The sequence below is a fragment of the Pieris rapae genome, chromosome 12, assembly GCF_905147795.1.
Source record: "Pieris rapae chromosome 12, ilPieRapa1.1, whole genome shotgun sequence".
In the NCBI taxonomy this organism is placed as follows: Eukaryota; Metazoa; Arthropoda; class Insecta; order Lepidoptera; family Pieridae; genus Pieris; species Pieris rapae.
In genome coordinates, this window is record NC_059520.1 from 10,282,817 (window position 1) to 10,296,668 (window position 13,852).

At 41.3% G+C, this 13,852-nt stretch overlaps 4 protein-coding genes across 4 annotated transcripts; 2 read left to right on the forward strand and 2 right to left on the reverse strand.

Moving 5' to 3' along the window:
* Positions 1-50: 50 nt before the first annotated feature.
* Positions 51-1,829, forward strand: LOC111001341 (U11/U12 small nuclear ribonucleoprotein 25 kDa protein-like). The gene is given in 4 exon segments (XM_045630477.1): positions 51-187; positions 1,105-1,272; positions 1,379-1,450; positions 1,533-1,829. Coding segments are annotated over 3 exon segments (516 nt in total). The 5' UTR covers positions 51-187; positions 1,105-1,125.
* LOC111001340 lies at positions 1,751-9,610 on the reverse strand. The gene is made up of 15 exons (XM_022271209.2): positions 9,433-9,610; positions 9,101-9,354; positions 7,095-7,195; positions 6,010-6,159; positions 5,771-5,935; positions 5,478-5,684; positions 5,002-5,402; positions 4,455-4,925; positions 4,221-4,376; positions 3,903-4,154; positions 3,319-3,832; positions 3,154-3,245; positions 2,669-3,079; positions 2,441-2,596; positions 1,751-1,972 (listed from the first exon to the last, which is right to left on the reverse strand). Exons 1-15 carry the CDS (start codon positions 9,463-9,465, stop codon positions 1,844-1,846), a joined length of 3,492 nt encoding a protein of 1,163 aa, XP_022126901.2. The 5' UTR covers positions 9,466-9,610; the 3' UTR covers positions 1,751-1,843.
* A 1,534-nt stretch (positions 9,611-11,144) lies between these two features.
* On the forward strand, positions 11,145-11,725 carry LOC111001343 (mitochondrial import inner membrane translocase subunit Tim13-like). The gene has a single exon (XM_022271218.2). It carries the CDS (start codon positions 11,309-11,311, stop codon positions 11,579-11,581), a length of 273 nt encoding a protein of 90 aa, XP_022126910.1. The 5' UTR covers positions 11,145-11,308; the 3' UTR covers positions 11,582-11,725.
* On the reverse strand, positions 11,721-13,478 carry LOC111001342 (luc7-like protein 3). The gene is made up of 3 exons (XM_022271217.2): positions 12,867-13,478; positions 12,358-12,668; positions 11,721-11,873 (listed from the first exon to the last, which is right to left on the reverse strand). The coding sequence occupies exons 1-3, from the start codon at positions 13,246-13,248 to the stop codon at positions 11,787-11,789; spliced, it is 780 nt and encodes a 259-aa protein (XP_022126909.1). The 5' UTR covers positions 13,249-13,478; the 3' UTR covers positions 11,721-11,786.
* Positions 13,479-13,852: the final 374 nt, after the last annotated feature.

The window sequence follows — 13,852 nt, forward strand, 5'->3', positions numbered from 1 at the left end:
CTTAGTCTGTAGCACAATATAAGTAAATTAATGTATTCTGTAACCTCTCAACTCTCAAGTGTCAAAAGGAAATGGATGGAAAAAGGAATGTCTCATTATTTTGAAAATTTTTAATAGTAAATAAACAATTGTAGGATTTCTGTATAGTCTTGTTGATGTTGATGGATCGTAATTGTTCAGTATTTAGGTAAAGGCTTATATCTTACATTACTAATTCATAACTAAGTCGCCGTCATCTATGTGATATTTAACGGTTTTCGCAAAAATTATTCAATACGAAGGATTGTCATGTTGGTAATTTTACAGAACTAAAAGGTATATGCGCGAGAAATTGATGTTTATTGTTATTTACCATAAAATTTTAAACACGAGTTTTATTGTTCTGTAAAATCATCGACATGACACATAAACGAAGAAAGCCATATAATTACGTATCTACGTTAACTTAATCATTTTTTTTATGAACTGTCTCTAGACTGAGACATTACAAGTTCTTTAAATCTTAATTAATAATTTATTGAATATTTCTTGCAGTTCCCATTTCCCATCAAGCTCCTTTAGTTTTTTTTTTAATTTCTTACTACTTCCCTGCAATAGATGGTAGCTTATTCAAATGTCAATTGGTTTAAGTAACATTTAATTGGAGCACCTTTGCTTTACAAATTTTCGAGTACCTACACAGCTTTGATTTATTCGAGCGGGCAGGCTTTTTGAGCTTAAGAAAGATGGAGACGAGAATTGAGACATCTGTTTTCGGTATGCCGATTGGGTGCCCGACTGAATATACGCCGCTTTACCTGAAACCGCTAATGCCGGTTTTAGCCAAGTATGGTGGTCATCTTGATTTGGAGTATTTTGTATTAAGACTTTCACCACATCAAATTGTCATAAATTCTTGACCCAGAACCACGAACCCGACGGCATTAGGTGTTCCGATTTGACGGGCAGTGAAAAAAACATTTCGAACCTTTAGACCCTGGACTTACCAGATTTTTTCAATAAGCTACATTTTTTAAATTAATATTTAAATTAAAATATGTTACGGATTCATTCTTGTAGTAGGTAGTGTCTTTAAAAACATTAACACCATTTGTATATTTGCAGAGAGGTAATGAGATATAAAAAATGGAGGAATGGCAAAGTATTGTAACCACTTTGACACACGATGAAGTCGTCGAAGTGACAAAATCATCGCTCTGCACATTAGTAAGTACAGATCCCGTGCTCAGCGATTTGCCTTTAGATGTCATCACAGAAGAAATATTATTACTGGTTGGTATTAATACTATATAAAAAACATTGAAAGTGGGGCAGGAAAAGAAATACTTTTTACATTCTATTTAAGAGTTTATTATGCTTATGTAAACTCCTTTTGCAGACTGCAGCAGAACACGGAAAGTGTATTACAATATTCATTCGTAGGGAAAATGAACCCCCATTAAGAGTCATAGTAAGTGTTTCAATTTGACGATTTAGCTAATAAATCGTAATAATTGCTTTACCGAGACGAACACGCGCCATTCGTCTTCCAGGTGCCGCAAAGCGCTACAGTGAGGGAGTTGAAGAAGTCAATAGCGCGTCATTTTGAACTCTCGCAGCAGAGAAACGGGCCTAAGGTGAAGATTTCTTGGAAATACATCTGGAAGACCTACGACCTCTGTTTCGACGGAATCACATTAGACGAAGAAAACGGTGCTATCGACAGCTACGGAGTGTGTAATAAGGAGAGTTTAACGTTCAAAAAGAGAAATGGCAAAAATAGATAGAATTTAATATGAAAGTTGTGTTTTTGCGTTTTCATACAATTCCCCGATTCGCCTCAGACGTGACGAGTGGGCGTTTACTAGAGCTGTTCGAAGTCCGTCTGCGGCGGAGGTTCCTGGGGCAGCGGCTCGAAGTCCCCGAGCGTGTAGTGCTGGTCTTCGTGGCGCGGCGTGGCCAGCGGACCCTCGTAGCGGGGCAGCTCTCGCTCCTGCGGACGTGACGGACCAGCCTCAATAAACGATATGTTATGGAATAATTCGCTTTATATGGCTCGTTTAATATATTCTACAAGCAATTACGAGTTTTCTTCCGGAAATATGTTCAACCATTGTTCAATTATTATTATTTAATATGTTAGTCGATTTTTAAGGCTTATTTGAATGAAATCTGTTAAACCGTTTGGTCACAATAACCAATATTTATTTTGACAACATACAACATATTGTCGTAAAAATGCAATGGAAAGTTCTCATTGGCAATTTTGTGCGAAAGGAAGGGAATTACCGTTAAAGTAGGCAAAAGCCTCCTTTTGACCTCCTACTGACCGAAATTGCTCATATGATTTATCCATGCGCAGGTCGCAATCCCTTATGCTCGCGTATTATTAATTGATTTGTAAAAATAAATTAACTATGGGAACAATTAGTATTCTGAAGAAATTTAGCTGCCTCGATACCTGGTCCTGCTGCAGGAGCGAGGGCGGGGCGAGGTCGTCCAGCGACAGCTGCGTGTTGATGACGGACGCCGGCGCGAACTCGGCGAGCGGAGACAGGCGGCACTCGGCGGCCGCGTCCTCCTTCGCCGCCTCGGTCGGCTCCTCTCGGGCCTCGGCCTGCTCGCAGAGCGATTCGGTCAGAAGACGGCCCCGGCCGGTCCGCTCGCGACGCGACTGCGGGATACTCACGGGGGAATCCTTGCGGTCGTCGCGGTCGTCCGACGCGACGTTGGCGCGCGCCTCCTCCTCCGAGGCGTAGACCGTGGAGTGGCGCGTGACGAGCAGATGCGTGAGCGCGTCGGTGCCGACGGAGGTGGAATAGCCGCAGACGCAGTGCAGCGCACGCGGCGCGGGCCTGGGCGCGTCCTCGAGCGAGTGCGGCCCGGCGCAGAAACCGCTGTGGCGCAGCATGGCGCGGTAGCAGGACGTCGCGTACGGACACTTGCTGCACGACGTCACGCCCAAGAAGTGCCGTTCGGCCTCCAGCGGCGCGTCGCACTCGCGGCACAGGCGGCCCGTCGGCAGCACCAGCGTCAGCCGCTCGAACGTGTCGCCGATCGAATGGCTCGTCGAGTCCTTCACCGGAGGCCGGGCCTTCGTCTGAAATGCGAATCGCGTCATCGCTTCGTCCCTCGCCGTCGCGCCTCGGAGACCGTCGGCGAGCCAAATCCTACCTTGGGTCGGTTGATCAGGTGCTCCTCGGTGCACAGCGGCAGCGCGTCTTCCCGGGATTTGTGATCGCGTATCTGGTGCTCCTTTAGTCGACCTGCAAAGCGGAAACGCGGAATTAGCGAACGATCGGGGGCGGTCCCGCTTCGCCGTTGTAGTCCGACGCGTACCGAGATGTACGAAGCGGAGCACGCAGCGGTTGCAGCGCACCTCGAGCGTCGCTCGGTGGCGGCGAAGGTGGGCCAGGAACAGCGCCACGTTGGCGCGCAGGTCGCAGCCGTCCGCGTACACGGGCACGGCTTCGAGGCACAGCGGGCAGAGGAGCGCGGCGGAGCGGCCGTGGGCCGCGCGGGCGTGATCCACCACGGCGCGGTGGGCGGAGGCGCGGTAGGGGCACGCGGGGCAAGCGTAGGGCAGCTCGCGAGGCGCGTGCGTCTTCTGCATGTGCGCCGCCAGCGTGAGCACGGCCGCGAAGCGCACCTCGCAGATGAGGCAGGCGTACGTGAACAGCTCGGGCGACTTGGTGTCGACGGGGTGGCGCCGCCGTAGGTGCTCGGCTAGCTCGTCCGCGGGCATCCGGGTCAGGCAGTAGGCGCACGTCGCGCCCTCACCGTCCACCGCGTGATCGAACAGGTGCCGCTGCAGCTCCCCGCTCTCGTGGAAGCGCTCGTCGCACTCGGGGCACTGCGGAGAGACCGGTATCAACGAGCGCCCGTCCCGCGACGCGCGACGGAGGCGCGGAGGCGGCACCGACCTGCACGGCGATGGCGACGCGGTCGGCGGCGGCGGCTTGCGTCTGGCCGAAGTAGTAGCGCTCGAGCGAAACGGTCTCGTCGGCCTTGAGTTCCTTCTTGATATTCTTCAGCGGGATGTCGAGCTCGTTGTCGTCCTCGTCTACGTCGAGGTAGGACTTGGCCCGTTTGCGTCGGCCTCGGCCGGGCCCGCCGCTCTCCACCTCCTTGTTCTTTTCCTGCTTTATTTTGTTCCGGCGCTGCGCCAGCGGCACCTGAAAAGTTCGTTCGCGTTCGTCATGATGACCGGAGGCGCAGACGTTCCGGCGAACGTCACGTACCTCTTCGTCATCGTCGTCGTCGACGTAGAGCGTCTTCTCCTTCTTCCTCTTGCGAGTGGGCGCGACGGGTAGCGGCGAAGGCTCCCTCTTGCGGCGTCCTCTTCTACCTCGGCCAGTCTCCGGCTCCGCGACCTCCTCTGCTTCGCGATCCCTTTTCTGCAACGTCACGTCCACGTTTAAATCGGTGTTCGGCGACGCCTCCGAGGCACCGTCGCCCGTCGAGCGGGAGCCCACCTTGGCCGGGTATTTCCAATTTTTAAAGGGGTTGGCGGCTATCTTGTTCAGACGCACGGTGATCGAATCCTTGGAGTCGAGCTTGGTCTGCTCGGCGAGATGAGTCACGATGTTGTCGAAGGCCTGTCCCGGCGTGGAGCCGAAGCGCTCGCGCCACACCAGCTCGTCGAGAAACTGCTGGATGATCTGGCGCGAGAGCAGCGACAGCGTGTTCTGGAACATGCGCGGCACGATCCGGCGCAGATACTCCATGATGTTAGCGTTGGAGTGTTTGCCCGCGTCGCCGTGCGACGACGATTGGTGGACGTTCTTGAAGCCCATGCCGTGCAGTGTGCTCTTGTCGACCGTCAGATCCGTGAGGATCGCTGCCCCCGGATGCACCCACTCGGCGAGAGGCTCCAAGATCTTCTGGAAGCGTTTCTTGTAGTTCTTCTCGTGCTCGGCCAGCGGCTCCACGGCACGTAGCCGAATCTGAAAACGGGCAAATCGTAGGAATCGATGCGGACGCGATGAGGCGTGGGGCGAGAGCGTAACGGGCGACACCCACCAGCTTGTCGGCGGGATCCAACACGCCCAGCACCTCCACCTTGACCTGGCGCTGCGTGCCGTCGTGCGACGTGGTGCCGAGGGAGATGACGCCCACCTCGACGGGGCGGCCGGCGGCGCCGAGCGGAGGCAGGTGCCGGTGCGTGGCAGCCGTACACACGCCGCGCAGCCACGTGAACAGCCCCTTCACGTACAAGTTGTCCACCTTCACCCACTGGACCACGTTCTGCACGTTGGTCTGACACGCCCAGTGGTAGATGAGCTTTAGCAGCACGCTCGGCGGAAACGTGGCGCCCTCGAACAGGGAGCTGGAGAACACCGAGACGAACCGCGTCGGGCAACACTCCGATATCCAGACGTACCCACCAGAGTACGGGAACTTGGTCGAGTCCGAGTACATGCCTGAAAGAGAAGACGCGGATCAGGCTCGCGGCCTACGTCGCTCGACAGCCGGCAGACGCGAGCCTCGGGACGCACCCAGCTTGAGCTTGTTTCCACGGTGTATGGCGCACCACTGCTCGGAGCGCACCAGACCCTGCTGGATGAGCCACTCGGTAAACTTCATGGGCGTGTGCACCAGCACGGATTTGACCTTGGTGTCGAGCGCCGCACGGTCCGAGGCCGGCGCATCTTTGGAGCGCAGGTAAGGCCTCGCCACGACCACCAGCGACGGGAAAGTCTTCCCTGTCAAACATAATAACGGACGCGTCAATGTCGACCGACGTCCGCCATGTCGCGAGCGAGACATTGAGCGAGACGATCGTGTCCACCTTGTAGTTTATTGAAGGAAACTTCTCTGGAGTCGGCCACGTTCTTGTTTCCGTCGTCTTTAGTCAAGTCGACTATGGCAGTGGTCTTGGCCGCGCTGCCGGTGAGCAGACCGCCCACCGCGGTAGCCTCCGAGGGCCGCACGTTCGTCACTACGCTGTGCACGTCTGAAAAGAATCGAATGCACTTATGAATTAAGCGCAGCAAACAAAAGACGTACTGACAGATGGGAAGCACTAACTCGATGGAGCCAATGTCTTATCCTTAGTTTTAGTGATCTCCTTGCTTTCTTTATCGTCCTTCTTTTTCTCCTTGTCTTTCTTCTTCTTCTTGCTGGGTCGAGGTTCCGGGCTTGCGGTCTTGTCCCGTGAATGATCGCGCTTGCCTCGTGCTACAATATAATGACATTACACAATTACTTTAAAGAAATATTTACAGTTAGTTATTAGTTACACACACATAAAAGTACCATAACATTATTTTGCCTTCTAAAAAATATTTTTTCATTCAAGATCCTGACATTATTGATTTAAAAGTTACAAACTATTTCTGCTAATGAACTTAATACAAGTTTAAGTAGAGACAGTCAACTCTTTCTTATTGTATAAAATTCTCGTGTCGCGGTATTTGTGGTTAAACTCCTCCGAAACGGCTTTCCCGATTCTCATGAAATTTTGTGTGCATATTGGATAGGTCTGAGAATCGGACAACATCTATTTTTCATCCCTTTTATTTTTTAGACAAAATTTTTCGTTTTCATTTTTTCACGATACACCATAGAAAAATACATGCAACCCTTAATTTTCACCCCTTTACGATCAACCCTTATTTTTTATTTGTTAATTAAAAATTTTAATTTTTTTGCAAAAATTTTTTTTACTTTGTCATGACTTAGAATAAAAAATTTGATATGACCCTGAATTTTTCACTCCTCTACGACCAACCTCTATTTTTATTTGTTAATTATATACTTTAATGTTTTGGCAAAAAAAATTTTTTTTATTTTGTGATGACAATTTAAAAAATTAATGTCTCTCTCAATTTTCACTCTTATACGATCAACCCGATATTTTTATTAATCTATCCACATACCCGCAATAAGGTTGCAAGATGGAAATCAATTATAATTGTAGTAGAATTAAAAATATCTTTCCGAGAAATAACATACATGGCAAAACAACATTTGCCGGGTCACCTAGTAATATCATATTATTGGTGTTTTTTGTGCAAGCCGTTGTCATAAACAGCTGGTTAAATATTTTGAGTAGTTCACAAAAAGTAATAGATATTTCTTGTTTTTGGTTATCACTCTTCTAAAGCACTTACTTCTCTTTCCGGACTTTGACTCTTTAGATATTGATATGGACCGAGATCTTGATCGTATAATTTCAGCACTTTGACGTTCCAAGTCCTTCAAAACAGGCTGCCTAAAAATGTAATAATGTTAATGGTATACACAATTACCACATGTTGATTTATCTCATTAAGGTAAGGTGATTTTTTTTTAAGAAAAAATTGTTTTTGTCAAATTAAATAGATTATACCAAAATACATTATCTAATATTCCTTAAAATTTAGATAATGTTCTTAAAAATCACATTACTTAAACAATTAATGTCTAATTTTATAAAGTATATTTATACACAGGTTTTATATCTCTATTTGTTTACTATATGATAGTAAACAGAAGTAACAAACACATCTAACTCTTACAAAACAGAAGTTCATATCATGTCAGCACATTGAATAAATACATTTTTTATAATATTCTTAAAACTATATCTTTCTTCTAACCATCCACCTTTTATGGTCAATAATTGACTCATATAAAACAACTACATTTAAGCATTCCATATTTTTTAAAAAGAAATTATAGGTAATCCTAATAACACATGCGCTTTGACCCAAAATGGATAAATTTTATTCTTGTTGAAACGTTAGTTTAGTTAATTAGTTTCAATTTAAGTCTCAAATTCGTCTACATTTTTCCACAAGGAAATACTAGCACCGACCGATTCATCTACTTTACTTCCGTCGGTATATATATTTACTGATGGTGCATCTATTCTAGGACCGTCTTGTTCTCCATAGGCCATAAATTTTATATCAGGTTCTTTGGAGGGATGAGGAATACGCATCCACGATACTCTTTGCTCCAGGTCACCTTCCAATTTTGACTGTAACAATCCTCTCTTTGCTTCGTATAGGACAGCGGTCTCTTGGATTCTAAGGTCTAGGGGCAATAGTCCGGCGAGGATCAAGCTGGCATTCAGTGATACAATTCGGTAACTTCTGCAGAGCTTCAGTGCGAAGCCTCGTTGTACTGAATTTAACAGATTCCTTATTCCTCGCTTTTTAGTGGCTGAAGACCAGATTGCTGCCGCATATAGGATTATGGGCTCGATGACTGCTGTATAAATAACTTGAATTACATCTCGATATAAGCCCCAGATAATTGTTTGTAAATGTTTGTTGCTTTACTGCATATATGGGAGATATGTTTATTAAAAGTCAATTTAGCATCGAGAGTCAAACGAAGTATTTTTAATTCAAACAAAGTCAGGAGTATCTGTAAAATATTCAAAATAAGTTTACAGATACTTCGCCCATATTCAAATGTGGTTTGTCAAATATTTTTTTTTTATCTATAATCAAAGCTTGGGTTTTTTGTGGAGCAAATCTAAGTCTATTTTTGGTATTAAGTATATTTTTGTCTATCTATTACATAGGCAAGAGCAGCATTTACATGTCATTCTATTTTAAATCCTTTGCATGTCGTTCTAACCGACTGTCCAATGTATGGATTCAATAGGTTTAACACTAAGCAAGCTATGGACATAAAAGTAACGGAGAAGAATTTAAAGGAAATAATGTTCAACATTAAATTATAAGCCATATTTTTGAGATTTGCTATTAAGGTCATACAAAAAGTAGTTAAAAGAAAGAGTAGTAGATACCAATCCATTTACGTAAGCTTTTTAATACCTCCAACTACAACATAGTTGGGGAATTATCTAGAAAATATTTATAAAAATAAATCAAAAAATAATACAGAAATAGCAATTTCTATCTCAAAAGATCATAATTTATACAACAATTTGTTAATTAGAAAATAAAATCCATCCCATATTGGTAAATTTGGGTATGCTAGTGTTACTGGCACTTGAATAACCAAAATAAGTTCAAAAATAAAAAAAATTTAAATGAGATTAAACATAAGCCTGAGACACAATTTAGCAAATATTTGACAAATAAACAAAATACAGAAGTTAATAAATTAATATATAACATATTTCAAAATAACAAAATTTCATGACTGTTTTCATACATACTTTCCAAGAAGCTGATATGCTGTGAATTGGTCTCCATTATATACAATCTTCCCTCCTGTGTCTTTCACAATTTCATCAAGAGTGTTTTGTATTTTCTTGTATTCTTCATCAGCATGCCTGTAAGCTTGTAACTGCACTTCAGAGAGTTCCTCTTCCCAACATTCTAGCTCTAATGTCGGTACATCAGGACCAAAATAGGACCGTTTATATAAGTCTGCCTCGATGATCTCTGGTGCAGGTAGTGGGACTGGCTCCTACATGTAACAAAAAAATTACTACAACCATACACACCATGCATAAACTAATTACACACAAAGATACATGAATCAAACCTCCGAGTCAGATTTTAACTTCTTTAGCTTCATTTTTTCGGTCGAGATATGTTAGCTAATGCCTATCAAAAGTCATTATTCATATAATCTTGAAGAATTTCTTATTATTTTTTTCAGAATTAGCACAACTCTGAACTCACAAATAACAGCAATTGCTATCGCTAACATGACAATTGACAATTTTGAAGTATGTTTATGACTACAAGAGCTAAAATATTATAGAATAACGCTAAACAATTTGGTATAGGATTGGCACTTGGCAGTAGCTCACGCTTTGTCACGTGATCATATGACAATAATTATCAGACAAATGCGTTTGGCGTTATTCAAAATTCAGATTCAGTCCTCACTCCCCTAATAATTAGCGCTGTCAAAAATCTACGTTATTAAAATTCAGAGCTTAAAGCCCCTACAATATGGTCAATAGAGAAGTGGCCCTCAATTACAAAAATGTATTCACTATATGGGGAAAAATCATGAAATCACCATTAGTTTCACTTGATCACGCAGCCCATAACGGCCTACAATAATACGCACAATAGAAATTTCAGCCAGCAAAATACAGCCATAATTATACTGTAATAATAAAAAAGGTTTCAGACGCTGAACGAGCCAATGCTGTACATTCTGCTCACGCAGGCTTTCTTAGTATAAGCTTGAATAATTCCCTATGTATGTACGAACCTTGTTCGTACATTTTGCTAAAGAAACGTGATGATTTCCTCTGTATGTACGTGCCCTGGTTGTACTCTTGAATCACTTATAAAACAGGAAGATTTCCTAATGCAATGCAATTCAATTAACTAAGTAATGGGAGTTACAATCCGAGAGCATAGCCCGACGAAGGCACTCTCTTCGACTGTTTAATTTTATAGCAATTATCATTCTATTATTTTTCGCTCATTTTCTATTGTTATACGTAAGTGGTAAATATAAAGTAAGATAAAAATCTTCTATTATTTCAAGCATCCAATGACCAAGGAACCGTACAGAAGCAAAATGTAGCATATACGACAGAGCTACTCGCAACGCACTATAATTATACACGAGTAGTAAGACAACTAATAATATTAACAGATCCCAAGTTATGTACTTATTTACACTTAGTCTTTTATTTACATAACTTTTACACATTTAAAGAAAAACACTTTTTTAACGGATTATAGATATGTATTATTATATTTAAACTTATAATTATTTGTACATAATTTTAAATTTAAACCGACGTTTCGCGTGCTTTACAGCGTGCGTGGTCACGGTGACTGCAATAATACATATCTATAATCCGTTAAAAAAGTGTTTTTCTTTATTTACACTTACTTATGCATTCGGCAGGTTCTTTTTAATAGCTTTACTTATTTTCTGTTCACCACGTGAGGCATGGTGGTCGTACTAGTGTATTATGTCTGATATAGTTCTGATGTGTTAAGGGTTTCTCTAACTCGTTAGTTAGCCGGATATTTTTTATGGCGATGTCGTATTAATATAAGTAATATTTAAAGTTATTTATTATTTGTCACGCGTTTCGAAGTGATTTTGTCTCAAGCCCTATAACAAAATTTAAGTTATTATAAATCAGCAAATCAGCAATAAATTGATGTAAATGAACGTAAAACAAATTGATATTGATGTTTACATTTATATTTGACTCACTACCATACTACATTTTTAGTCTGTGAAACACTTTATAGTTATTGACAGATGACTCAAATTCATGGTGTGCAGTATGTTTAACAATTTTTTATCGGACTTCATCTATGCAAGACTTTAAGGTTAGGCGTCTGATTTGTCGTTCAAAAATATTGTAATATATTTAAGAAAATTTGTAGGAGTTGTTTCGTGCTTGTAATTGTTACATCGTAGTCAGCATCTAACAATGGATTCTCTTTCCACTGGATCACTAAGCGGCGCACAGAAGGAAGATTTAATGGACCAAGTTAAACAGCAGATAGCAATAGCTAATGCTCAGGAGTTACTGACAAAGATGTCAGAAAAATGTTTTAAAAAGTGTATCAACAAACCTGGTACTTCATTGGATAACTCCGAGCAGAAGTGCATAGCAATGTGCATGGACAGGTATATGGATGCCTGGAATCTAGTTTCTAGGACTTACAGCAGTCGCATTCAGCGGGAAAGAAACAACATGTGAAAATGTTTCCAGGCAAACAAATCCTTTGAAAGTGAAACTACAGTGCTGTATATATTGTAGAGAACTTACTAGAACCAGAAAATTTTACAAATTGTGTGTTGCAATTGTCTGTTATGTTTATGATTAAAATTAATTTAGGTTACATAATATTGTTTATTTAAAATCCCTATATTCACATAATTTCAACTGAAAATCTTATTGTTATTTATAACTCTCCCCTCAACATTTTTTTCCGGTATTGGTATAATTTCTTGATCCACATCTCTTTTAGATCTTCTTGACATTGAATTTCCTGCAATATAGAGAATTATTTTTAGCTATTAGCCAATAGCTAAAGAGCAGGGGTATCCAAAGGTTATGTTTGTGTTCGGCAGTTCTTAGTGTAAGTTTTAATATATGGGAGTCATACTTAGGGTGTGATTTACATACAAGACTGATTTCTTAACAGTAAACAAAAAGATTTTCAATCTATTTTAAAAATAGAACACATTAGAATGACCACAGGGCAGTAATGTTTTTGTATTTATTCTGATTTCAAGTGCATAACACAACTAAAAGTGAATATTAATTCTTCATAAAGTAAAAATAGCTACATATTTTCTTTAGGATATATTTATCTAGCTGTGCCCATCAACAGTAACATCCACATAAATTTCTGCCGGATCTTGTACATCACAAATTGATGCATATTTAGCTAAATATTGATTCAAATGACCATCTGTTGGTTAAAAATTGAATAGTTGTGATGAATTTCATATTAATCAAAAAATACTTACACTAAAATTGATAATTGAATCATCTTTTCTAGCTTTAACTTCAGCTTCTGGTACTTTAACAGTTTCTGCATTTAGATCTATAACAATATTTTCCCTTTTCCTTTTAGTAGATGAGAAAGATTTTTGTACAAATGCATCATTATTTAGTTCATCTAATAGGTTCCTATCATGTATTGTAGGCATATCTTCTTTCACAGCCACATCTTTATACTCATATGTTGGAATCTTAGTCATAGTTAGTCCTGCCGCCTCGGCTGCCTTTATAGACTTTTCTACTATGGTGTCTGTATCATCTAATTGTACTGGAGGCTCTAAAAGTTTTGATATATCATTATTATATTAAATCAATAAATCAGTGGCACTACAACCTTTAGGTCCTGCCCTCAGATTTCTGAATGTTTCATATAATTATTATATGTATGTATAATATATTTTATACTATCTACTAATAAATTTATTTATAATATATCATATTCAACTAAAAAAATAAATAACATAAGTTTAATTACCAATATCAAAAGAATTCGACCTGCTCTTGGACCTAGAACTCTTGTGACTCTTTTTGTTGTATTTTCGGTCTCGAGAGGACAAACGTGACCGAGAACGTTCACGGGAGTATTTAGAGCGCTTAGAACGAGAATGTGATGATGAACGCAGTTTTGACCTACTGTCATAGCGATCTTTTGACGCACTCCTCGAGTAACTCCGTCTTCTATGTTTTGATCTCGAATTAGAGAGCCTTCTCTTATGACTTTTTGTCAGTAAATGGTCCTTCGAACGCGATCGTCTTTTATGTTTATATTTAGACTTTTTGCGCTCGTAAGATGACTCCGAGTTATATGAAGAACTTCGTCGATCCCGGGAACTGCTTCTTTCACGATCCCTGGGCATATTAGCGATACCAATTAGGTGTTGCTGCGCAGAACGATGCTAAAGTGGGATATAGTTCAAGTTCTTTTACTTGTAGAAATACTTATATAGCTTGTTATATCCATTTTTTAGCAGTTCTGTATGTTGTAAGAAAAATGTTTGCAAATCAAAAAAGTATTATTTGAAGTTAAACAAGAAAATGTCTCAACAGTCAACACTCAACTTAAAACTGTTATAAAAGATTTTACAATTAAGTATTGACATTATGTTTCTTGTGTGAACTGTTATAAAAACAGAGATAAATGACAACTGACAACTGTTCACATTTGTCACTGAATTGATGAATTCTGTATTTATTTTTAGGCCTATAGGCCCATTTATATTTAAGCTAAAAGGTCAGGCTGAAGTTTTCGACCATTTGAAAATATTGTAACTTTCGAAATGAAAAGGAACCGTGTTAATTATAAACTATAATTATTACATCAAGTTAAGTGTATTGTTAGTAAATATTCCTCAAAGTTTTTGAAGAGAAAAAATCTAGCTAAATCTTGTGAAATATCAACACATCAAATAAAGTTAAGCATTAGATGTGCAGTAGCAGTGCTTAATAAGACTCATGTCACTC

Coding starts and splice junctions, on each gene's coding strand:
- LOC111001340 (XM_022271209.2), bottom strand. CDS start 9,465: ATGAAGCTAAAGAAGTTAAAATCTGACTCGGAG. Junction 9,355..9,432: donor AGTTAAAATCTGACTCGGAG/GTTTGATTCATG, acceptor TGTTACATGTAG/GAGCCAGTCCCACTACCTGC. Junction 4,155..4,220: donor ACGACGACGATGACGAAGAG/GTACGTGACGTT, acceptor CGAACTTTTCAG/GTGCCGCTGGCGCAGCGCCG.
- LOC111001343 (XM_022271218.2), top strand. CDS start 11,309: ATGGATTCTCTTTCCACTGGATCACTAAGCGGCGCACAGAAGGAAGAT.
- LOC111001342 (XM_022271217.2), bottom strand. CDS start 13,248: ATGCCCAGGGATCGTGAAAGAAGCAGTTCCCGGGATCGACGAAGTTCT. Junction 12,669..12,866: donor GTCGAATTCTTTTGATATTG/GTAATTAAACTT, acceptor CAAAACTTTTAG/AGCCTCCAGTACAATTAGAT. Junction 11,874..12,357: donor ATTCAATTATCAATTTTAGT/GTAAGTATTTTT, acceptor TCTATATTGCAG/GAAATTCAATGTCAAGAAGA.